This window comes from Rhinichthys klamathensis, unplaced genomic scaffold (genome assembly GCF_029890125.1).
Source record: "Rhinichthys klamathensis goyatoka isolate OS25496 unplaced genomic scaffold, OSU_Roscu_1.1 h1tg000036l_1, whole genome shotgun sequence".
NCBI classification, from domain to species: domain Eukaryota; kingdom Metazoa; phylum Chordata; class Actinopteri; order Cypriniformes; family Leuciscidae; genus Rhinichthys; species Rhinichthys klamathensis.
In genome coordinates, this window is record NW_026606584.1 from 1,661,589 (window position 1) to 1,688,133 (window position 26,545).

Here is a 26,545-nt window from a genome sequence, read left to right on the forward strand (position 1 = left end):
TTTCATGTCCCTTCAGGACATGGTGTCGATCATCCCTACCAAACTTTGTGCTGATATGTCAAATAGTTTAAAAGATATGGCAAATTATTACAAAATTCAAAATGGCTGACACGTGGAACATCCAATCCTGGCAAAATCGGTATCCACAGAATCGACATGACACATGGAATCCATAGATACCACATTTATGATTTTCTGACAAACTGTTCAAAAGTTATTTGCCAAAATAGCTATTTTTCATATATCATCACCCATAGGTGGCGCTGTTCCCAACTTTGGCATGGACCCTCAGACCATGCTTCCGATGAAGCGTACCAATTTTCGTTTCGATTGATCAAACTTTGGCCGAGCTATAGCTTCTGAACCAATTTTGGGTCGACCTCGTTAAGTTTGCGACATCATAACTTTTTAACAAAGATGAATAAAAAAAATCTGTTCAGTCATTTCTGAGCGGCTAAGTTCAAAGATCATTTTAACAAATGTTTGGACAAAATTGGACAAAATTTGAAGGAGGAGTAGCAAAAAAACTGAGTACTGTACTCTTCAAAATGGCCACTACTGTAATGGGCGGGGTCTTAATGTAAGGTATTGGTTGTGATCAGAATGATGAGAGGAATCAGGTGTACCAAGTTTCATGTCTCTAGATCAAAGGGTTCAAAAGTTATAACCATTTCAATGTTGAATTTTTGAACTGGTGGTGGCGCTATAGAGTTGGTCCTAGAGGGTCAAAAATTGGTCCAATTACTATTCATTAGCATCACTACAAGTGTGCCAAATTTCATCATTTTCCTATGTACGGTTCATAGGGCTGCCATAGACTCCCATTTACGGAATAATAATAATAAGAAAACTTACAGATACAATAGGTGCTTCAGCCCCTTCGGGGCTTGGCCCCTAAAAACTGGAAACCATTTATTAACTGGTTAATTTCGTTCAGATGATTTTCTATGAAATCAGAAATAAATCTCACTCTAAACTTGAACAATTACACTACTTCCTGCAAGAGCTTGCATTTCATTGGACGCAGACTATTATTACAGCTAATTGCGAGGTGTGCCAGATTAATGCAGTCAGCAGAAAAAATAATTCATATTCATAGGAGCAAATTTAGTACTTGTATGCAACATAATAAATGTCAGGACTGAGCCTGTGCTTATTTTACTGTATACAGTTGTTGTATTACAAATTTATTAAATGTTTAACCCTCTGGGGTTGGCTATCGCGCTGGCACGACGAGCTCACTTTTTTCCTTATCAGTGCAAAAGAGACTCAAATTACTCAGTTGATTTTGATCTTACATATAAGTGTTGTACATCATTAGTTCCTGTTAAGTGTCTATTTTTTTTGTGGATACTCACAATAAAAACAAAGTGTTCTGCTTTTTGTCAAATAAAGAAAAATAAACATGATGCGAATTTTGCCTTCTCTCTGTCAGTGAAGTTCATTCTGAAACGCGTCCGAAAATTAACTGTAACTAATTAAATACTAGGGGTGTAACGATACACAAAACTGACGGTTCGGTTTTCCCACGGTTTTGATGTTTTGGTTCGGTTTAGAAAGCTAAAATTGCTTTTATTTAGTTTTTTTTAAACAGTGGTTTAATGAAAAAATTGTGGCTTTGTCTTTAAATTAATTAAATTACAATTAAACGTTTTGCAAGGATTAAAAAACGTTTTGCAAGGATTTATCGCAATAATCCAATCCAAGATGGCGCCACAGTGCAGACGTGTTTCTGTTTGTCTTGTCTAATGTTCCGTCTAAGATTTTTAAATAGTTTTTAATCAGTCTGGCTTTCCATATATTTTACGGATCTAAGATTTTTATTACCTAACTGAATTGAACTGCAGTCAGAGGTTGGCCTGTTGGCTAGCTTGCAAACTAGCTATTGACCATTATTTGCCTCTGCTAGCGGTCCTTTCCACGGTTTTGCCTGCATCAGCTTTTGGTTCGATCTGTGTTGGTCGGTCTGTGCAGTGCGCCACCGAACTGGCGCTTGTCACGTATCGGGTTGTATTCCCTCTCGCATCGCTGGATTTACTGATTTCATCGCAGCTTTACCTTGTCGGCCTGCCTGGACCTTTTGTTGTCGGCGCGGAGCCTTACTGAACTACTGCGGCTGATCTGCCGGCGTGGTCGACGAGGTTTCAACTGTTGCCCTCGGCTCACTAGCCGCGGCCATCGCAACTTTACCTTGCCGTCCTGCCTGGACCTTTGTTGCTGAGCTACTGCGGATGATCTATCAGCGTGGACGTTGAAGCTTCGTCCGCTATTCCTCGGCCTGCTAGCTTTGGCTACTGCAGGCTTTTCCTAGTTGGCTTGCCTGGATCTTCTGTTGTCGGCGCGGAGTTCCGTCGGGCCGCTGTGGCTGATCTGCCGGTGTGTGTGATCGTCGAAGTTTCATCCGTTGGCCTTGGCCTGCTAGCCCCGGACTGCTGGCGCTCTGGGTGTAGTGCCTTGTGATCTTTTAGTGCAGTGCCCATTGAACAGTTGCATCGTTGCTGCTATTCAGATGCTGATTACTCGGCTTCACTATTGATGCTTGCAGGTCTGTTTATTTATATGGTATAATTTGGTATTTTATTTGGTATTTTATTTTGTTTATTTTGTTTATCTGTTTTGCCCCTTTTCTTATCTAAATATGCTTTGTATGTTGTTGTTTAGGTTAGTTATTATTGTTTTATTTTATTGTAGAGCCTCTAGTCCTTCTAAACAAGTCTCTGATAGCTCCTTTGTTTCACCCCCCACACATGCAGAAACTTTGCCGGGTTTAACTGGTGTTTTTAGAGATGCAATTTCTCTCTTTATTACTCAACGCCTGGGTCTTCCTCCATTGAACTCAAATTTTAATAAACCCTTGGCGATATATTATGCCTTCAATTTACCCTACCACGTTCGGAAATCTGTTCCTATTATTCTTTTTACCCAGTGTACTAGAAGACCAGTTCTGAAAGTGCTTAGTCGGACACTTATTTTACTTCTTCTTTGTTCCTCTGGTGATGTAGAGTTAAACCCAGGTCCTATAGTCCCCAGTATTTCACCTATTTCCCAGGCGCTTTCATTTGTTGACTTTTGTAACCGGAAAAACCTTGGTTTCTTGCATGTCAACATCAGAAGCCTTCTTCCTAAGTTTGATTTATTAACTGCTTTAGTACATTCAACTAACCCTGATGTCCTAGCAGTGTCTGAATCGTGGCTCAGGAAAGCCATTAAAAATTCCGAAATTTCTATTTCTAACTACAACATTTTTCGCCAAGATAGAGCTACCAAGGGAGGCGGAGTTGTAATCTATTGCAGAGATAACTTACAGAGTTCTGTCATACTGTCCAGGTCTGTGCCCAAACAGTTTGAGCTTCTACTCTTAAAAATCCATCTTTCAAGAAATAAGTCGCTCACTATCGCTGCCTGTTACAGACCTCCCTCAGCTCCCAGCCATGCTCTGGATGCTATATGTGAATTGATTGCCCCTCATCTTTCTTCAGAGTTTGTGTTGTTAGGGGATTTAAACTGGGATATGCTTAATGCACCGGCTGCTTTTCAATCTAGGATAGATGCTCTCAATCTTACACAAATCATTAATGAACCTACCAGGTACAACCCTAAATCCGTAAATGCGGGTACTATCATTGATATAATTCTGACTAACTTGCCCCACAATTATTCCTCCTCTGTTTTCGACCAGGATCTGAGCGATCATTGCTTAATTGCTTGTGTTCGAAATGGGTTTGCGGTCAATCGATCACCCCTTTTTATTGTCAAACGTTCCTTAAAATATTTCTGTGAACAGGCTTTTTTATTCGAATTGTCTCGGGTGTCCTGGAAGGATATTGACCTTATTCCGTCAGTAGATGATGCCTGGTTTTTCTTTAAAAGTACTTTTCTCACCATATTAAATAAGCATGCTCCTTTTAAAAAACTGAGAGTTAAGAATAGATTTAGCCCTTGGTTCACCCCAGATTTAGCTGCTCTTAACCAACATAAAAATATCTTGTGGCGCACTGCATTAGCATCAAAAAGTCCCCGCGATATGCAACTTTTTAGGGAAACAAGGAACAAATATACACAATCTGTTAGAAAAGCAAAGGCTAGTTTTTTTAAACAGAAACTTTCATCCTGTGGTACAAATTCCAAAAAGTTCTGGGACACTATAAAGCTTATGGAGAATAAGAGTATCTCCTCCCAGTTGCCCACTGCATTAAAGCTTGGAAATACTGTTACCACAGATAAATTCATGATAATCCAAAATTTTAATACGCATTTTGCTGTGGCTGGTCATGCTTTTCATTTGGCTACTCCTATTTCGGAGAGCTTTGTACCTCCCGCAGCAACTTGTTCAAGCCTTCCTAATTTTTCCTTTACACAAATCCGGACAGCTGATGTTTTGAAAGAGCTGTTAAATCTGGATCCTTACAAATCTGCTGGTCTTGACAATCTGGACCCTTTCTTTTTAAAACTATCAGTTAAAATTATTGCAACTCCGATTACCTGCCTATTCAACCTTTCTTTTGTATCGTGTGAGATCCCTAGAGACTGGAAAGCTGCTGCGATCATCCCCCTCTTCAAAGGGGGAGACACTCTAGATCCAAATTGTTATAGACCTATATCTATCCTGCCATGTCTTGCTAAAATCTTCGAATTCCAAGTTAATAAACAGATCACTGAATATTTTGAATCCCATCGTATTTTCTCTGCTATGCAATCTGGTTTTCGAGTTGGTCATGGATGCACTTCAGCTACGCTTAAGGTTCTTAACGATATCATAACCTCTATTGATAGGAGACATTACTGTGCTGCCATCTTCATAGATCTTGCCAAGGCGTTTGACTCTGTCAACCATCGTATTCTTATTGGCAGACTCAACAGCCTTGGTTTTTCAAGTGACTGCCTTGCTTGGTTCTCCAACTATTTCTTAGATAGAGTTCAGTGTGTAAAAGCGGAGGGTCTGCTGTCCAGTCCTCTTGCAGTCTCTATGGGGGTGCCCCAGGGATCAATTCTTGGGCCGACCCTATTTTCTATATACATTAATGATATTGCTAGTGCTGCTGGTGATTCGCTGATACATTTGTATGCAGACGACACCATTTTATATACATCCGGCCCCTCTTTGGATTGTGTGTTAATTAATCTTCAAACTAGTTTCAACGCCATACAATACGCTTTTCGTGATCTCCATCTGCTTTTAAATCCTAGTAAGACTAAATGCATGCTTTTTAATCGAACATTGCCCATAGCTGCTAACCAAACTACCATCACTACCCTTGAAGGGGTTGATTTAGAATATGTGGACTCTTACAAATATCTAGGAGTGTGGTTAGACTGTAAACTTAATTTTCAGACTCACATTAACTATCTCCAATCTAAAATTAAATCTAGAATCGGCTTTCTTTTTCGTCACAAAGCATCCTTCACTTATGCTGCCAAATATGCCCTTGTAAAACTTACCATCCTACCAATCTTTGATTTTGGCGATGTTATTTACAAATCTGCCTCCAAAACTCTACTTAGTAAACTGGATGTAATTTATCATAGTGCTATCCGTTTTGTTACTAAAGCTCCATACACTGCTCATCACTGTAATCTTTATTCTCTTATTGGCTGGCCCTCACTATATACTCGCCGCCGAATTCATTGGCTCCAAGTCATCTATAAGTCCTTATTAGGCATATCTCCGCCCTATCTCAGCTCCCTGGTAACCATAGCGACATCCACACGTAGAATGCGCTCTAGGAGGTATATTTTACTGGCTGTCCCCAAAGCTTATACTTCTTTTGGTCGCCATTCCTTCCAGTTCTCTGCTGCTTATGACTGGAATGAATTGCAAAAATCCTTGAAACTAGAGGTTCCTATTTCCCTTACCAATTTTAAGCATCAGCTGTCAAAGCTGTTTATTGATCATTGCACTTGTTTATAATATATTCTGCTTTTGTATATGGATTGGTTTATTGATTGTATGTTTATTTATTTCTATGTGTTTCTCTGTGTTGTTGTTTTCGTCGCACTGTTTCGCTTTGTCTTGGCCAGGTCGCAGTTGTAAATGAGAACTTGTTCTCAACTGATTTTACCTGGTTAAACAAAGGTTAAATAAAAAAAAAAAAAAAAAAAAAAATCTGCTAATGCTGTAAACTATTAGCCTGGGAAAACCCAGACAACATCCAGCAAATTTAGATTTGCTCTGCAAGTTAGTCTGGCAAAGTGTTTATTCAAGCCCATTTCTAATCCGTCAAAATCGCGGCACCAATCAGAAACGTTGGGGCGGGCTTTACACGATGACGACAACACAGCGACGGAACTAGGGGTGTGACAGTTATAGTTGAACACCGTCATTAGAACTAGGAGAGGTCTGTGCACCCCCTCACAAGAAGAGAAATCTTGGAGATCTCCTTAATAAACGGAGGTCTGAAATCTCTGCCCCTTTACCGATCAGAGCGCGCTGACACGGAGTAAAGCCTTGTTTATACTCGACGCGTCCGCACGAGCGCGAAGGTCCGCGCTGCAAAAATGACGCGTTCGGTGCACAAGACCGGCAAGACCCCATTTCGCTTGGCTGTGTGCACAGCTTTTTTTGTAACAGCGCGTGTAGCGCCGCGTCCGAGGATGAACGACTTCAAGCCGAATCTGCCCGAACATGTAGGCTACTAACTTTACATCTCACCGCACCGGCACCCAGTTTGCGCGTCTAAATTGCTACGTTTTTTTGTTAAGGTTTTGTTTACTGTGTGTGATTTATTTAATGGAAAGCACATTCACTTCTAGTTGTCTTGCTGTTAATTTTAAATAAACGTAGAGCAAGTAGCTAATCAGTGTCTGCTCGTTCGTCTGGGCGACCAGAGGCATTTGAGCTACGTCCGTTGGTGACGCCCCTTTGGAAATTTGTCTATGAAGCTTTGCCGGACCATAACTCAGTTACAACTGAGAATGGTCTGGTTTTAACCAGGCTAGTAAACTATATAGGGAGCCGCACATTACTATAACATTAAAGGTTAACAACAGAGCCTAGACTTTTAGCCTACATTCAGATGCTATTTATTTTTTAGATATAATAATCAACACCCAACACATTGTATGAAAACATGTAAACTGAACGTAAGGCAGTTTTTGCATTAACTTATGTTTTTACTCTAATTTGTTATTGAAATATAATAATTGACACAGTTGTTGTCATTTTCATGAAAGATATTTTAAACATACATTAAATAATCAAGATTAACATGTTAAGTAAAATATAATATATAGGCTAATATAGTGCATTTATTTAGTGCAAAAGTTCATTTCTCTAGGAACCAACAAGTTGTGGACACTGAATGACTTCTGCTGAGGTAAATATAATGCTAGTGACAAGCTATGCTGTTTTATTGACAATGCAAAACAGCATTTTTTGTTTGAATTTCGTGATCAAATAGTCAGAATTTGAAAGATTACACCTTGCTTATTATTATTGGTGTTAATGGTGGTTAGGCTACAAAACTGAATTTGTTGTGTACACATAGCAGGGGGCGGGGCGTGTTCGGTACGCCATGAGAGTATCGCGATTCGAATCGTGGGTTCTGTATCGCGGTTTTTCGGTTCGAATATCGTTACACCCCTAGTAAATACTTGTCACACGGGCACGAAAGATTTTTCGTTATGAAGCTGAAATTCTCTTCTTTTAAATGAAGTACTTTATATAAAAAACAAATATTCTCAGTTTATGTAATCTGTATGAAAAGAGAGAGATGTCAGTCTTTTTCCTTTCAGCTAATTATAGCGTATTATGTGTTAATGTGACCACGCCCACTGAGAGCACGCGCTATTCAAATGCAAATGTTGAGGCAAGCCATGAAAACGCCCACATCAGCTGGATAAAACATCCAGTTTAATACGAATCTTGTACTTTACCTCGTCTTGCTGCGCTGTGAGGAATAATACTATCGTAATAATCCTGGAAAAGTTACCTCAGAAGTGCTGGTAGTTTCATTTCGAGGAGCAACAGATTCAGCTGATGTAGTAAGTTATTTATTCTTAAGTGCTTTGTTCTAATCGCGTTATTGAATAGTGTCTGTAAACTGCACAAAGACTGTTTAAATATGAATTGCGTGTCTGTGTGTAAATGAATGACACAGACGCGCGCGATGTTGTTTACTACAGATGTACATCACATCTGTGCGTTCATTCACTCTCGCTCCTACATTAGTAAAAGTTTTTACATGAACACATCCAAACTATATTGCTATAGCCTACTGAGATTTGTTCTAATCGCGATATAGAATAGTGTCTGTAATGACAACATTTCGTTGACTAGTTTTGGGATAGATTATAAAGTTTTTACTCTAAAATAGACATCAAATAAGCTTTTGTTAGACAGTTTCTGCTCATATGTTAAATAGTATGTTTTGTCAAAAATAAATGAATCAACTGTTATAGTGTTTGTTCCAATGCAAGCTAGGCTATATCAAAATAATGAATCCTTAACTTTGAAATATGTATGAACAAATGTATTGGCCTACTTTTAAAAATAATACTTTATAAGAGATTTATGGAAAAAGACCATTTTCTTTTCAAGATGTTTCCAACTCTAACTTTGAACCAATTTTATAGAATGGCCCATATAACCTATTTGAACAGGATTTGTTTCCAGGTATGACTAAAAATGTGCTTTTGACTTTCATTTATATTTTGATTTTATATATATATATATATATATATATATATATGTGTGTGTGTGTGTATGTATGTGTGTATATATATATATATATATATATATATATATATATTTTGTCCTTGCATTCTTTCTTGTCTGACACACCTGAATGAAAGGCTCATTATGCGGGTCTTTGTCTTCTCAGGTGAAAACCACCTAATTATTCATGAGGGGGTTGGGCCGTTCACGCCCATTCGCATATTGCCAAGTACATGACAAGTTGTTCACAAGCAGTTTTATTGACATATTTCTTGCACTTGTAAATTATTTTTATATATCAAAGTTCTATGATATGAATAATAATTCACACCTGTTAAATGTGTTATGTAAAATACAGGCTTTTATGGTACAGTAAAAGTAAGCATACTTCAAATACTGCAGTCACTGTAATATTTCACTGTATTCAAATAGCTGGAATCTATTATATTATTATATGTACAGTGTATTTTCACGCTAAAAAATCTTTTATAGAATTGTAACAGAGAATTGTGTAGAATTGATTGACCCTTTTATGTGCTGTATTTATCAATTGTCTGATTACCTGTACCTGCCATCAAATAGCCTTTGAAACTGATATGGCACTCAAATACAATTAATCACTCACTCCTGTCACTCAGAATGCAGTTCAGTGAGACGGGGACAGCTTCCCAAAATCAAAAAATAATTGTTTTAGTATTTCTTGACATATTTTTTCTCTCTTTCCCTCAGGCAAAAAAGCGATGGAGATAGTTCTTTGTCTCTGCGCAGCCAGAGGAATAAGGAGGCAGAGCGAGAACTACATGATATGTCGGAGAAACTATCTCAACGTCTGGAGGAACTTGATCTGGTCAGTAACTCAATCTGTGAGTTTATCTGCTGTTTTAGTTCAAAACTCTAGAGCTATATGGTCTAGAATAAAAAAACTACTTTTTCTAACTTCTAGGCTGTTGATTCAATTGAAACTTGCCATGCATTATCCCAAGCATTTATCAAAGCATCGCAATGATATGTCAATTAAACTGTCTATCGAGTCGCCTATTTTGACTAATTGACCTACTGTATATCTCCTTTAAAAAAAATAGTTCACCCAAAAATGAAAATTTACTCACCCTCAAGTTGTTCTAAACCTTTCTTCTGCTGAACACAAAAGAAGATATTTTGAAGAATGATGGTAACCGAACAGTTGATAGGCCCATTGACTTCGATAGTATTTTTCCATACAATGGAAGTCAATGAGGTCCATCAACTATTTGGTTACCAATATTGTTCAAAATATATTTTTTTGTGGTCAACAGAAGAAAACCATTCATACAGGTTTGGAACAACTTGAGGGCGAGTAAATGATGTCAGAATTTATTTCAACTATCCTTGTTTTTAACTAAACACTTAGACAACAGATCATTCTGGGGTTGCACGCCAAGTTGCGTCAGAATCTACCCTAAGGGAGTGCTACAACTAAAAATCTGGGAATGTATGTATAAAGCCATTTAGACTTAATATTTTAGACTTAAGTGTTTCAAAATTCTAAGAATTACGTAATTTTACTCTAATTCCTAGACTAAAGGTTCCTAAGTGTTAAGACTAGGTCTCAGCTCCTAATTTTTTTAAGAGAGCTGGAGAGGTATCCTAACCTAGTTAGGAGTAACTAGATGGCAGCGGAGAGGAGGAGACCACACAATTTCCAACAAAGATATAATGTATTGGAATTATGTGTATGTATATTATGTTGTATATGATGACAGGGAGTTGATAAAATGATACAGGCTTGATCATAAAGGTATTCTTTTTGTAACTGACCTTGTAAGAAATTGAATAACTTCTCCCACTCTACAAATCACTGCTCTGACTGCAGTAATGACAGTAATAATAAAAATGTTTGGCAACTGGAAAAATGCAGCAGTGCACTGGTGATGACTTGGGCCCATCAGTCCACAGTAAGCAGGGTCTTAATTAGCACTATTGTGGCACTAACCACACCAAACATACTGTAGTGGCCAAAAGTGATGTGCAAAGGTTTTTGTTTAATGACCTTACAAGTTTGTTTAATCCATCAAACTTTTTATTTTATTTTATTTTTTGTATATTTTAAAATATGAAGGAAGAACAAAACACTAAACTTAGTAAAAGTATTTATCTGACAAAATTATTTGGCAAAAAAGCAAACTACAGCTACATGTTTTAGTGAAACAAAAATGCTCACAGGAAAATAATAAATTGACAACAGCATAATCAGTTATTAATATTTCACTGGTTATCTCTTGTTTTTGCATGTTCATAATTTCTTTGCATGATTTAATGTTTCATTGCATTATCACAAATAAAACAATTGACTCCAAGCACAACTATGCAATATGCGGAGCCCCTAAAGGGACCTTTGCAAAAAAATTAAAAATAAAGACTATCGCGTGCGCACGCGAAACATATTGTGATATGTTTCTCGTGCGCACGCGATATGTTTCTCGTGCGCACGCATTACAATTTCCGGTTTGCATACAATTTGCGTCACTGTCATTACTATGAGGAAAACAAGAGCATGGATGTCAAAGTTTAAACTTCTCTAGATTAAAAAAGACCAAAGTGTTATTAAACTGTTGGTTGACCAATAAATCCTTATTTTTAAGGAATTGGTTTAACAGGGATATTAATCATCTTATGAATATGTTTGATAATTATGGAAACATTTTAACATACGAACAATTTATGCGAATCCATAGTTTTCCTGTGCATTTTAAAGAATTTAATTTCGCATTAAAGCTATTTCCCCTACTCTGATTCATCTTATCAAAAGTCATATTCAATTTAACTCCACATTAATGATAAATCCAAAATTAATTTTAAATGGCATTGAATTGATTGATAAAAAAAATGCAATAATAAACATATTTGTACAATATTTCAAATACAAAATAAAATAGCACCTAGAGGAATTTTTTTGGAACTCTATTATTGATAATATTAATTGGAAGACTGCTTGGTTAATCCACTTTAAATATTGCATTAATAATAAAACCAAAGAAATACATTTTAAAATTGTGCATACTATACATGTTAGAATTTTGATGATTATTGCTTACAGCTATGAAAACCTTTTCACAATGTTCTAAATTTAAATTTGGGGTTTTCATAAGCTGTAAGCCATAATCATAAAAATTACAACAAATAAAGGCTTGAAATATCTCACTTTGCATGTAATGAGTCTGTTATATATTAGTTTCAACTTTTAAGTTGGGGATGAATTTAAATATTTTTGCTTATGGATATAATTTTCTTTTTACGATTTTTTTTTAACTCTATTATTGATCATATTAATTGGAAGACTGCTTTGTTTATACCCTTTAAATATTGCATTAATAATAAAACCAAAGAAATTGCAAGATACTCTGATATTGACGATTTATGTTCCTTTTGTAAAAGTGGGAAAGAGGTGTTGACTCATTTGTTTTTTTAATGCAAAATTATCCAAAATTTCTGGAAGGAATTGGCAGAATTTATCTTTAATTTAGTAAAAATTAAATACTATTTTACTTTAAATTATATTATTGTATATTATGAAAACAATGTTAACAAAGGTCTTGAATACATTGTTAATTTATATTGTTGGCAAAATTTTATATCCATAATAAAAAATATTTAAATTCATCCCCAACTTAAAAGTTGAAACTAATATATAACAGACTCATTACATGCAAAGTGAGATATTTCAAGCCTTTATTTGTTATAATTTTTATGATTATGGCTTACAGCTTATGAAAACCCCAAATTCAAATTTAGAATATTGTGAAAAGGTTTTCATAGCTGTAATCCATAATCATCAAAATTCTAACATGTATAGTATGCACAATTTTAAAATGTATTTCTTTGGTTTTATTATTAATGCAATATTTAAAGGGGATTAACCAAGCAGTCTTCCAATTAATATTATCAATAATAGAGTTCCAAAAAAAATTCTCTTGGTGCTATTTTATTTTGTATTTGAAATATTGTACAAATATGTTTATTATAGCATTTTTTTATCAATCAATTCAATGCCATTTATTTTGGAGTTATCATTAATGTGGAGTTAAATTGAATATGACTTTTGATAAGATGAATCAGGAAATAGCTTTAATTAAATTGTTTAAAATGCACAGGAAAACTATGGATTTGCATACATTGTTCGTATGTTAAAATATTTCCATAATTATCAAACCTTCATAAGATGATTAATATCCCTGTTAAACCAATTCCTTAAAAAATAAGGATTTATTGGTCACGTTGTAACCAACAGTTTAATAAAACTTTGGTCTTTTTTAATCTAGAGGAGAAGTTTAAACTTTGACATCCATGCTCTTGTTTTCCTCATAGTAATGACAGTGATGCAAATTGTTCGCAAACCGGAAATTGTTATGCGTGCGCACGAGAAACGTATCGCGTGGGCACGAGAAACGTATCGCGTGCGCACGAGAAACTATCGCGTGCGCACGCAATAGTCTTTATTTTTTTATTTTTGCAAAGGTCCCTTTAGGGGCTCCGTAGCAATATGCTTACAACAAATTTAATAATATTTGGATAATGGGTGAAGATGTTATTTTTCCTAGGCTGATCAACACTTTTGGCCACTGTATGGTAGTTCATTGACTTTCCAACTGATCTTCAAATCATGCGGCAAAAGCAAGCCACTTTTATGAGGATTGCAAGCTTCCCTGGGGTTATTGGAGCCGTTGATGGATCTCATGTTCCCATCATTGCTCCAACTGCAAATGAGACGACATATATCAATAGAAAAGTATTACACAGCATCAATACTAATTATTGATCATTTTGAAAAATGCAAATCCATTTTTTAAAATAAATGTAATATTAAAATAAATGTTTCAGTGTCTTAATTAAATGATTTTATTATAACAACATTACATGATTGGTGTCATGGTGCTGTGACCATCCTTGCAGGCTCACTATTGGCTGATTCAGAGGTTGAGGGTGGCCATTTTGGGTTGACATCATTGTAGTCCTTAGTTCACAACACTGAAGTGCCACTTAAGTCAGCACTTAAGAATCAGTCTTAGACTTTGCTGAAAGTTGCTTTTAGCTTCTTTATAAAAGTCTCCTACTCTCAGACAAGACCTACTTTTTACTAAGAATTTTTTGACACTCAAGTCAAAGCTTAAGACTGTTCTTAAAGGGACACTCCACCCATTTGCATTAAGCTTTCCATTGTTAGAAACCCAATCATACTATTGAATGGTCGTGCAACACTCTCTCATTTTCCCCTGAGACGAGAGAAATCCCCTATTTACCTTTTTCACTTCCTCCCACAATGATGCAAAAATCGTCATTTTACGTCATTGTCGGAGGAAGTGTAAGAGGGGGGGATTTCTGTAAAGACTACAAGCACTAGTTCCCACCCTTTCAAACCCGCCCATAGGCGGTTGGACCTAATGCGCTAACAGACCTATCACAGATCAGTGCCAGTACGTTTGATTTCACCGGCAGAAACTTTTTGAAAATATGGACGAAGGTACTGAATACGCAGACGGATGCATTATGGAGGATTAGGATTTTGAAGAAGTTATGGTAGAAACGGATGTTCGTGTGTGTTCTCAGTAGCCACTAGCTGCTAATAGAGTCGAGTCAGAAAGAACCTTACCTCCAGGCAAATGCGTTTAGTGCTACTAGCACTGCTAGTTCCAGACGTTCCTGGCTGTTTGTCGTCATCATCTGGCAAGGTAAATATCGACGGAATTGCGGTTTTCACAAGCGCGGGTCTCTTCAATCCTAAGGGGTTGGGTTCGAAATCTTCTGGATTGAAATGTAGACTGCACACCGTCAGATGTTTTAGTGCTTCAATGGCTGTGTCCTTTCCGAACTTCAGGTTATTGATAGCCCGTAGCCACTTTTTGCACAAGTCCAAATCTTTGGGTAATCTATGAAAACTTACTCCGTGTATTTTCCTTGTGCTGGCTGAACATGCCGGTACTATGCAAGTGCACACCATTTCGAAACAAAAACGAGGAGTAATTCAATAATTAGTTCGCAAAGTAACTCTTCACTAGAAATTGTGTGAAATGATTTCCAGGCGGTAGCGAAGAGTGGAGCTCAACTCTAGTCTAGATTGATGGGCGGAGTAGTGGGAGTGGCCTGCAGAGCTGAGCATTGCAATGCACTATGGGGATTGTTGTCTACAATCCACAAGCACTAAAAAGTCATTTTCTGCCTTTTATCGGCCAAGAAGGACCCAAATTAGAAATTTATGCTACTATTCTACTACATATATGACCCACTTTCAATACATATTCATGTCTCCACCGGTGGAATTACCCTTTAAGAGCATTTCTGAGAAGCATTTTATTACATACGTGTCCTGTCATAACTATTGTTACGACTGCTAGGGGTCAGCCGTAAGAGGAAAAAGGAAGAGGCACACTACCAGAAAGATGCCCAATAACAAGAGCTTTATTTACAATAAGGGTTTAGCGTCAGGGGCAGACAAGGCTAAAATGCAAAATATCTTAGGGTCTTAACACTATGCTACCATTTGATCAAAATTTAATTTAATGTGAACCTTCATTAAGTCAAGTGCTAATCAAGAAATAGCTGTCAGCAGCCAATCAAATTTCAGCAGCTAATAATGTTAAATTTAAATGGCCTACCGTTACAAAAATGGACACATTCGTACTTGTGTGAAAACAAATGTGTACCAAATTATATGAAAATCAGCCACAAGGTGTCTTTATAATAAAGAACTTTTTTCACTAAATAAACTTCTAAATACTTTCTTTAAGCCCTAACAGTTATCTTATTTTTATGTGTATCTATCAAATGTATCCATCATTCTAATTTTCTGACAAACATACCATGTCAGCCCTAGACCATGCAAAAAGTTATCAAAAGAAATTTGATCCATTAACCCTCTGGGGACCAAGGGGTTTTTGGGGCCCTTGGGATGTTTTGACATGCACTGACATTTGTGCTTTTTTCAGTTATTTATAAACATGTTAATGGCAAAGGTGTAAATTCACTTTATATAGCACAAACGGGGCTATCATAATATGTGTGCAACATGTATGTACATGTTTGTATTTTTGAGAGAATATTATTTATGCATGGTTATTGAAAAACTTAAAAATAAAAGTTTCTGAAATAAGGCCACAAAACACATATTGATTATTTCTTCACAAGACTTTTGAAAATTGTATCACATAGTCTAGAATATTTGCTCCAAAACTATGTGAGAATCATCCCGACTACTCATTCAGATAAGTCAATAAAGTCTTTTAGAATGTGTATGACGTGTTTTGTTTGAGAAAGCTTTATGCGAGGCGGCGTGATCTCTCATTAATATGTATGGCATTTCACACCTAAGAAAGACAAAGACCCTCCCATAATGGCCCTATTAGGTGCTATCAGGCCCTATCATTACGAGGAGCCTTGCACAAAGAATGAGGAGATTTAAAAAAGAATGGCTTTTAGATTGTTTGGATTTATTTACAACACAACATAATCCAAAGATACACAACAAAGGACAAAAAAGCACATTAGTAAACACACTGATCTAAAGACAGAGGCTTGCACAGTCACACAACATGGTCCCATTCCTGAAACATAGTACATAATCTTAATCTGACTAAAAAATGTAGTGTGTTTACAGAGTTTACAGCATTTGCCTGGGGGCGTTTATCTATAGCATATGGCCTCAACACATTATCTTATGAATAGCGCGCTCTGCGAGTGGGTGTGAACAAATTAACGATAATGAGCTGAAACAGGAGAAACTGTACTTCTCTTTAGTTTCAGACAGATTACATTGCAGGAGAATATTTGTTTTAAATGTGAATTGTTTTATTTAAAAGTAGAAATTTAAAGCGTTCTTTAGACGTATGTTGCATGTTTGTGTGATAAGTATTAGCGGAGTTTCCGTTCATTTTCCAGACATGTTTCAGAAAGATTTTTGCGGAGACAGAGTGAGCTGAAAGCGCGGCCTGTTTATTTTATTTATTAAAAAAAAAAACACAAGGTTTTGATGTTAATGTGAGTGTACACAAAAAAAGAAGACCCTCTATAGTTTATAATCATGTATTGATTTTATTTATATGACCATAAATGACGGAGTATTTTAAGTCTATGTTGCTGCTATGTGAAAAAAACCCCAGCAAAACGCGCCGGCGTGTTCTTGGTCCCCAGAGGGTTAAAGAGTTTAGCTCTTACGATCTGAAATTTCGTTGGTGTGGCCCATTGTGACAAATATGCTTATATCTTGTGTCTCAAAACGTTATACGTATGGAGAAGTCATAAATGCACAGAACCAGTTCGTTTGTAGAACTATTATATCCACTAACATTGAAGTTTTATATAATTTACAAAGAAAGTTGTGAAATGGCAATAGATCATTACATTTTAATACTTAAAAAAAATTAACTTTAATATATTCAAATAATTTTAAGTTTTAAGTTTCCTGACATGATTTAATGTATTGGTGTCCATTTAAATTGAAGAGACTATTTCATGTTATATTATATATTTTTATAAAGACACTTGTATTTAATGTTGTGATATAAATAATAAATCAAACACTTGTGTACATACTAATTTGCAAGTGTAAGCCCGACTCAATCGATCCAATGGCCGCATTCAATCAGCGGGTGAAGGTCTCTGCGTGTTACTGTCTTTCCGCGTGGCAAAGTAATTTGATTAAATGAAATAATTTTTTTCATGTACTAACTCGTTATTTCATCTGACTCCATAAATGAAAAGGTTTTAATGATATCTGTGCATCATTAAATGTAAGTGACATTTTCAGTAAAGAGTTACAAAGAATAGTCAAACATTCAGAGTCCGTTAGAATAAAATCAGATGTTTACAATTTATTATGTCAGGTAAATGTTTCATGCCAATTTCATAATCAGTTAAAAAATCAGTTAAAAGATAATCAATACAATAACATCAAATGAGTAAAAGATGCTGCATTTCATTATATAGACAGAAACATTTGCTAACAATAGCAATTTGCATTCAGAGTTTACACCTCTTGGGGGCAGAGTGCCATTTGCCTGCAAGACACACCCTCCTTTGTGTAACGGTGGCTGTTTCAGAGGAACGAGAGTGGGATCCATATGCAGCAAACATTTATTCAAACAAACATAATAAAAGTAAATCCAGGCAAACCTGATAAATGCAGACACGTGCAAGGAAGGCAAACAAAACTGACAACAAGCGCGCACACACATACCATTCATAGAAGGACAACACCAAACAAAGAACATGAGAAACACTTGGGTATTGAGAGTGAGGAGTCACGTGCCGATTTGGGCGGGGTCTGAGCCGGTCGGCCATGATGGTAGGAGACGCTATCGGTTGCCAGGGGCAACGCCTTCAGAACTTCACAGAGGCGCGACTAAACATTCCAGAAATAGCGAAAGAGAGACAGCGCAGCTTAGTATTTGTTTACATTTTACAGTTTACCGATATGCCACAGTTTCTTTGGAAGATATGGAGAAGGAAGAGAAATGAAAGGGGTTCTATCGGGAGAGACTAAATAACAATGCTAGCCAGCTTAGAGAAACTGCTTGTCAATAAACTGACAGCAGCAACAGCGAGCAAAGCCTGCTTTCAAAAGCAACACATTTCAGCACAGTTCACCTTTTATTTAACACAAACGAACGAAATTAATACTCTGTTATTTAACTAGAATTGTTTCATTTGTTATAGATATATCTGTACCGCGAAATGTTTTAAAAAGACACTTTTTTTAATGACGTACGATTCGCATTGACAGGGGAATGTCTGATCTGTTCGCTTAACGTTGCACGGCAGGTGCAAATGCACGTATCTGATTCATATCAGATTTATTTCCACATATGAATGAGGCCTGAATGAAACATCAAGTATGACTGAACTCTCGCAGTTTAACGCAGGTTTGGGGGTTTCTAAGTCTTGCACCCAGCCGCAACAGACTTGTTCAGCTTCTAATGACTTAAAGCTTCTGAATCTGAACTCTTGCATTGTGTAGGCAGTAACGTTAGTCACTGATACCATAAACAAACCAGGTAATTAACTATGTCAGCGTATGTTAAAGGTGGTAGTGCTTTGGGTCTTTCGTCCATTCTGTAGCAGGTCGTACGGGTCCATGTTGATGTCAAGTAGTTTCTCTAAATACTTGTTGTTATTTAGTCTCTCCCGATAGAGCCCCTTTCCTTTTGCTTCCCCCTTCTTCATTTATTTCCAAGAAACTGTGCCTTATCGCAAAAATGCAAACAAATATCAAGCTGCTCTCTCTCTCTGTCGCTATTTCTCTCGGTCTCACGGTCGAAGTAACCATTACAACGGATAGCGTATCCTACCAAGATGGCGAATCCTTCCCACAATGCAACGCGGAGTGATACGCGTGACGTCACCTTCTCATTCTCAATATATACACTCAAGGGGAGATTGGCGAACAAGACACACCTGGGAACAATCATGAGACAATTAACATTTGACAAGACACATGGCCAGCAGCCATATCAGCAGCCATATCACCCTGTAGCCCAAGACTGGTTGCCCACTGAAGCTAAGCAGGGCTGAGCCTGGTTAGTACCTGGATGGGAGACCTTCTGCGAAAACCAGGTTGCTGCTGGAAGAGGTGTTAGTGAGGCCAGCAGGGGGCGCTCACCCTGTGGTCTGTGTGGGTCCTAACGCCCCAGTATAGTAATGGGGACACTATACTGTCAAAGAGCACCGTCCTTCGAATGAGACGTTAAACCGAGGCCCTGACTCTCTGTGGTCACAAAAAATCCCAGGATGTCTTTCGAAAGAGTAGGGGTGTAACCCGGGCATCCTGGCCAAATTTGCCCAGTGGCCTCTGTCCATCATGGCCTCCTAATCATCCCCATATACTGTGTATATATATATATATATACCAATTGGCTTCATCACTATGTCTCCTCTCCACCAGTAAGCTGGTGTGTGGTGGGCGTTCTGGCGCAATATGGCTGCCGTCGCATCATCCAGGTGGATGCTGCACATTGGTGGTGGTTGAGGAGATTCCCCCGTCTATGTAAAGCGCTTTGAGTGGTGAGAAAAGCACTATATAAATGTAATGAATTATTATTTTTATTATGGCAGGCTCACATGACAAACAGGGAATTACATGACAGACAAGAACAAGGAACAAGACAAAACCCACACTGTGACACTGTTGATGCGTCCCAATTCACCTACTTATACTACGCCCTAAAAGTACGTACTCTTTTTGTGAAGAAAAAGTACATACTTTTGAGTGTGTAGCAAAAGAGTAGGCAAGCTTTGGGACATACTACTTCGTCATCTTTAACGGACAGATCTGTCGCGTGCATCCTATCACTGTAAACTGCCCTGTAAATCATCTTGTCACAGTTAAAATCCTCCATTCAATCTAATTTAATTTCCTACCGTTTCGGAGAGAAATGTTGTAGCACGTTCACCTGCCAGTCGTGGGTCTTTCATGCGGAGACTCTCCTCATGTGTTTGCAATTTGAATGTAATGATGCATTTAAAAGTTCATGGCTAAACGTATCTTTACAAAAGTTCACAATGCTGCTGCAGATGCAATATAATGTAGACAACATTGAATAAATAAATTTTCGTCAGGTTAGATACTGATAATTAATCAGTCAAACCCCTTTATCTAAACCTCTCTACATAATCGCCGGACTCGCGCGTCCTCCATGTCTGTAGTGTTTTAACACTTTTCACTCGTGTTTGTAGTTCTAATCGAATCCTTGTCCAACGCGCGATGGGTTGTGGGCAATATTAGCCGTCAGAGTGTGCATCGATCTGCACTTCGGATTCTGACCGGAAATAGTAGACCATCCGGGTATCTTTGGAACACTCATTTCAACATACTACGATTTGGGACGTACTAATTCTATTTTCGAATACTATTTAGGACGGATAGTATGCGAATTGGGACGCAGCATTTGTGTACAGGTTATCCCTAAAACTCTTAATAATTTATTACCTTTTGGTTTACCTCTTTGGGAATGAGACATTTGTACCAGTCGCACTGAGACATTTCAAATGATACCAAACTTATGTAATACTGTATGAAAGTTATTCACATTAAACTGTATAGATTTTTGGGTGAATTTCAGATGATCTCAGCATGATAGAAAGAGGGAATGGGGGGTCAAGGGAAAAAGATGTAGATTAGGATTGCTTAGGTGAGACTTGCGTCTCGAATGGTGGTGAGAACTTCACAAGAGAGAGTTCAAATGTTAATTTCCTTTTTCCTCAGAGAATAGCCCTCTCTTCCAATTTTTCCAGCCTTACACAAGCATACAAGTAAACAAACACAATGCATTCTCATAACCTGACACCAGCTCAGAAGCACCCACAGATATATTTATAATTTGTACAAATAAATGATTAAAATATTTCTTGCTGGCAAAAATAACATGCAAGCATAGTGCACCAAGCCAGAAGCAGTTTAATATACAAAAAACTCAAAAGCTGTTAAAGAATGAAAAGGACATAAGTATGTTTTGTCGTTTTGTCTTTTTGTTGTATAGAAATGTATCGTTTTGTATTACATTTTGCATTACATAGGCTTGGAGCAACATTGAGGTGAGTAAATGATAACATAATGTCAATCTCTAGTATTCTAGTTCTGCTATGATGTATATGTACTGTACTGTATATGTGTTAAACTGGCTTTGTGTTAAACTGGCTTTGTGGTGCAGATGTTGAAGCGTGCTCTGGGTGAGGTTGGAGAGATGTGTGAGCCAGAAGAGGAAGATAAACAGTCTCATCATAGCGACAGCATCATGGAAAGACGCACTCCTAAAAACATAGGTATGTCAGGTCCTTTCACACCACTGCCATCATGTGACAGTACCCCAGATAACTAAACATGCCTGTGTTTCTATCTAGGTTCATGTCATGCTAGAGCTCATGCACACTCATTGTTGGACTCCCCTCCAACTGCACAGCGCTCCTTCCAGCAAGATGCTCTGATCAAAGACCACAGCCAGCTACGGCAAAAGAACACCCAGGTACATCCCACACAAAACACTTTATAATAAGTATACATTAATAAAGTACTTACAAATCATTAACAAACTATTAGTTTATAGTTAATTCATAGTTAATAAATGGTATTTATTAACTATGTTAATAAATTACAATGTTAATATATTAATTGGCTATACAAATAGTGAGTTCTTCATTCATGGTCTCTGTAATTAACACAATTTTGATTGTTTAATTAGCTTGTAGTAAAGGAATTGTCAATTGGTTATTAGGAGTAAATAGTTCTCACTTTAGATTAGGTCACGGAAAATGTCATTAAGTGCTTTAAACCAACCTTTATTAGACATTAATTGCATTCATATTCAGTGTTCCTAAAAATGTTTTTAAATACATGAAGCAGTGTCTATTTGTGTTAGGGATGATAAGATTCACCAATTCGCATCGCTGCATCGCCATAAAAGTATCAAAATCAAAATGTAAGTTTTTTAGCTTTTAGTATGAATATGTTAGCCTTAACCCTTTAGAGCCGGCTGTGTCGTCGCCGACACAGACCAGGAAGCTGTATTCATTGTACCGTAACTCTTCAACCGTTTGCACTATCAAAACCATTCAAATTGCCCCTGACAGTAGACAACATGCGCTTTTCGGCAATATACGGCTTGTTACGGTAATTTCATGCTTTCCGTCAGTAAATGACAGCAGCTTTCTGACAGAGCGGGAAGGAAGGATTTGAACAGAGAGATACGAAGCGCGGCAGGTTAGAGTGTTTTGGATTGCATAAAATAATAAAAGAAACTAACAAATACATGGCGAAAGGAGTGGTAGACAGCAGAAGAGGGGATTGGGATGACTTTTAATGAAACTTGGGAGGCGGATGGCCATTACTCTTTCACGTATATTAGCATGTGGTGTATGCATGTGTATGTGTGCGTGCCTATGAATGGACGCATTTGTATGTGTGCGTATATGAAAAAAGTGTCCTAAATTAAAACTGTGCTACCCAATGTCACAAAAAAGACTTGTATAGATGTATTATACTTCATTTTTCAACTTTAAAGTGTTAGTTTCTTTCGTTCGTGATTTTTCAGTTTTTTTTCTAAATAAAAATCAGAAAATGTATTCTCGTTTTTTTTATTTTTGTCTATTTAAATTCTATTTACAAACTCACCACACACAATAATGGTCAATAACTGTAATTTGTTGAAACCTTATCTTTTTCTGAAAAAGATGACACCTTGCACATGAAGATTGCACATGAAGATAGCACATTGTTTTAGAATTTTACAATAAAAAAATCTAAATATGTGAAAAACACCTATTTTAGCTTCAGGTTCTAAAGGGTTAAGGTTATGAATAAGCTGGTGTGTTCCAAAACAATGACAAAATTAGCATTTAGTAGATGTAAGCATTCAAAACTTAGTCTCTCACTTCCGCTAAAATGGATCACGGATTTTTATGACATCACCACGGACTTCAGCTTCTCATCACATCTTCTGTCCAATCAAATGCTCTCTAGAATCTAAAGTGTCCTGCTCCCTATGCTATAAATACCACCTGGCCAAAGCGACCGTTGTCACGTCATGGAGGAATATGGGTTGGAGATGTGTGATCGGTTGCTCAAATGCTAACTGCTAACTTTTCTAACTGTACATAGGTTAAGAATGAAATGGTTGGAATTTATTCACACCGCTACTATTGAATCCAACGTATCATAAGCGCTCGGATTCGCTTCCATGGTGCTGTCAAGTACGACTTGCAGTCTGTAAGAAAACTAAACTATTGGCTATTTGAAAAGGGGGAGGAGCCATTCAATATGTCCGCCTCAGCTTCCTGTTTCAATGGAAATTACGTCAACGCATCATACTAAGCTGCGCGTTCCAAGGCACTTCAGTGGGCCTTTAATTATGCAATGCATCGATTTAAAAAAGTGTGCATCGAATACAAGTTGGCAAGTTTGGTAAAAAATTATTTATTTATATATAATTATTAGTAGATGCGCTATACTTTTATTATTTAGAAAGTGACCAATAATTTGTGACCAATATTTTATATGTAGATTGATTTCTCCTCCCTAAACTGTTTCTCAAGCGCGTTCTCTCATCACCACTGCTGCTACGTGAATATGACGTTTCACAACACTCCGGAGACCGAGGCGTGTCCTGAGTGTCACATAGAACAGTGGTTTTCAAGTGGCTTGCAGTATTGATTTGGAGAGGAGGGGGGCCTTAGAGTAAAAAAGGTTAATAAAATATAGATTAACATGGCAGAGGTAGAGCTGCATCTTCCACCAAATAATTACAAATCCAATGTTTGGAAACACACAAAGTCAGAAGGCACTTAAGTTAATTTATGATTTGCTGTCTCTCTGAACCAAAGAAATAAAAGAGAACTATCTGTACCATATTGAATAGCAAAGCATCATGTTTTTTCCATTGCATTGAATCGCATTGTTGAATCGAATCGAAATCGTATCGCACTACAGCGTAATGGGGTGAATCGTATCGCATCGCATCAGAAGCTGCTTCGTATGTATCTTATCGTTGGCTATGCATCGAGATGTGTATCGCATCGGCTTCAGTTATGGAGATGCACATCCCAAATATACGTGTGTGTGTGTGTTGTAAAAAATATCGAAATGTATCGATACTGAAATATCCAGGGTGTCCGCGGATCCTTAAAGTCCCCCTGTGGTGAAAATCAAGCTTTTAATGTTGTTTATATGTCTTTATGGGGTTTTTAATATGCTTTATGACAAAACAATGAACAAATGCATAAGTCAACACTAGGGGTGTAACAATATATCGCAATACAAAAATGCAACAAAATGCATCGTGGATAGTGAAAATATGTATCGTGGTTAGTTCACCCAAAATAAAAATTACTGTGACAAAAAATTCTAGTTTCAGAGTTTTAGTGTCATTAAACTACTATATATAATGTTGAATATAATGTATAATAATGCAATGGTGGAATATTTGTGGGTCCTGAGAATGCCAAATGTCTTATGTTACCAGTAAAAAGTGGCCTACATTATTTTAAGTATATGTAGTCAGTAGGGGTGGGAATCTTTTACCATCTCACGATACAATTCGATTCCGATTCTTGAGGCCACGATTCGATTCAAAATCGATTTTCGATTCAAAAAGATTTTCGATTTAAAACGATTCGATTTTATCCATAATGATTTCTAATCGGGTTTCTGATCATGATCTACTCTCATCTGCTTTGCTATACAGAATGACAAACGGAGACCAGTGTTTCCTCTAGGATTTTGTCCAGCTGTTGTGGCAGGCCCATTTCGCCAGGGGGAGTGATATTCCCATTGGCCACGCCCCCTTAGCCCAGGTGTTTAAACCTCCCCTAAGCATTATAACATTATAACATGAAAGGCTCGAATAAGAGCGGCAAAGCGATTATGCGCATCCCGTGCGCAGAATGATGCACTTGAAGCAACGCGAAGTCACAGCGCGCAGCGCTCCGGATTGAAAAGTTCAAAGCACAAAGCGAAGAGATTATATCTGTCTATCTATGCTTAATGTATTATATATATGCAACAGTTTATTGAGCATTTTCTTTTAACAGTTTTAAATTTCAGTTACAGTGCGGATGAAGAACAATTCATAGCGCTCTCCAGTGCTGTAATCTAACAGACACCCGGGAGAAAGGATTATGATTTAGAAAACGCTATAACGCGACGCGCTGTGTGAATGCTGAATGGAGAATGACTGAGGAGAGATGAGTTTCTATTAACTTTAACTAACGACTTAAATATTCATTTTTACCTCACATTATGCTATTGAATGACTTTAGAAGTCTTGGAATATAGTGCGAACACTTTATGGTGCTTTATAATGTTTTTTATGCCTTTAGCTTAACAATAACAATAGTATGCACATTAATATCGGACCTCACTGAGAAGCTGCAGCTGTGGCGGGATTATTTTAGGTGTGGCGGCCCGCCACGGCAGAATGAATGTAGAAGCATCATATTTAGAAGCATCAGAAGCTTCATAGAAGCATCCATATTTGCTTCCTTTGATTTGCCGCTCACGTTCAAAAACCGACTGCGTGCATGACGTCCGGACGTCCCGTATAGGCTATAGTTACAAAAATGGAGGCGAACAACCAGCTGATTTTATTTATTTATTAAATCGATTCTTGGACATTTCAGATCGATTCTGAATCGTTGCAAATGAGAATCTAGATTCATCTGTGAATCGATTTTTTGGCACACCCCTAGTAGTCAGTGACAGATGCAAGCATATTCGTCTAAAATAATTCTGTATTTTCAGCTTCAGAATCATGTATATTTTTATTCTGGGGTCACCATTGTCCTGTGCATTGGGTTACCAGCACCAAGTACAAGCCTATTCATTTCCACCCAATGTAATACCAAATTTAGCATTTTAAGCAACAGTACATTTTTTGTTAACCTTTAACCATATGTCTGGGAGTATAGCAATATCAAATCGTGATATGTATCGAATCATGAAATGAGGGTATTGTTACACCCCTAGTCAACACCATTGCTGAGTATTTTCTCCTTAAATCTGCAGTGAACCAAAGACAGTCTCAAAAACACGGTTTGAAATCGCTGGTGTTTCTGACGTCACAAACTACCTTGTAACCAATCACGTCAACGTGTCACCATCAACGAGTGGATCTCTGAGCTGGTGTGAGTGAGTGGAGGTGGGGCTAATTTGCATATTCATAGAACCATGTACACTCACCGGCCACTTTATTAGGTACCCCATGCTAGTAACGGGTTGGACCCCCTTTTGCTTTCAGAACTGCCTCAATTCTTCGTGGCATAGATTCAACAAGGTGCTGGAAGCATTCCTCAGGGAGTTTGGTCCATATTGACATGATGGCATCACACAGTTGCCGCAGATTTGTCGGCTGCACATCCATGATGCGAATCTCCCGTTCC

The 26,545-nt window shown here is 37.4% G+C and overlaps 1 protein-coding gene across 1 annotated transcript in view; it reads left to right on the forward strand.

The window, feature by feature from the left end:
* Positions 1-26,545, forward strand: part of LOC130081174 (centrosomal protein of 95 kDa-like) — a 239,192-nt gene that overhangs the window by 134,067 nt on the left and 78,580 nt on the right. The window contains exons 11-13 of the mRNA XM_056246135.1: positions 9,383-9,500; positions 21,328-21,439; positions 21,518-21,639. Coding sequence (XP_056102110.1) covers positions 9,383-9,500; positions 21,328-21,439; positions 21,518-21,639 — 352 coding nt within the window. The remainder of the gene's footprint in view (positions 1-9,382; positions 9,501-21,327; positions 21,440-21,517; positions 21,640-26,545) is intronic.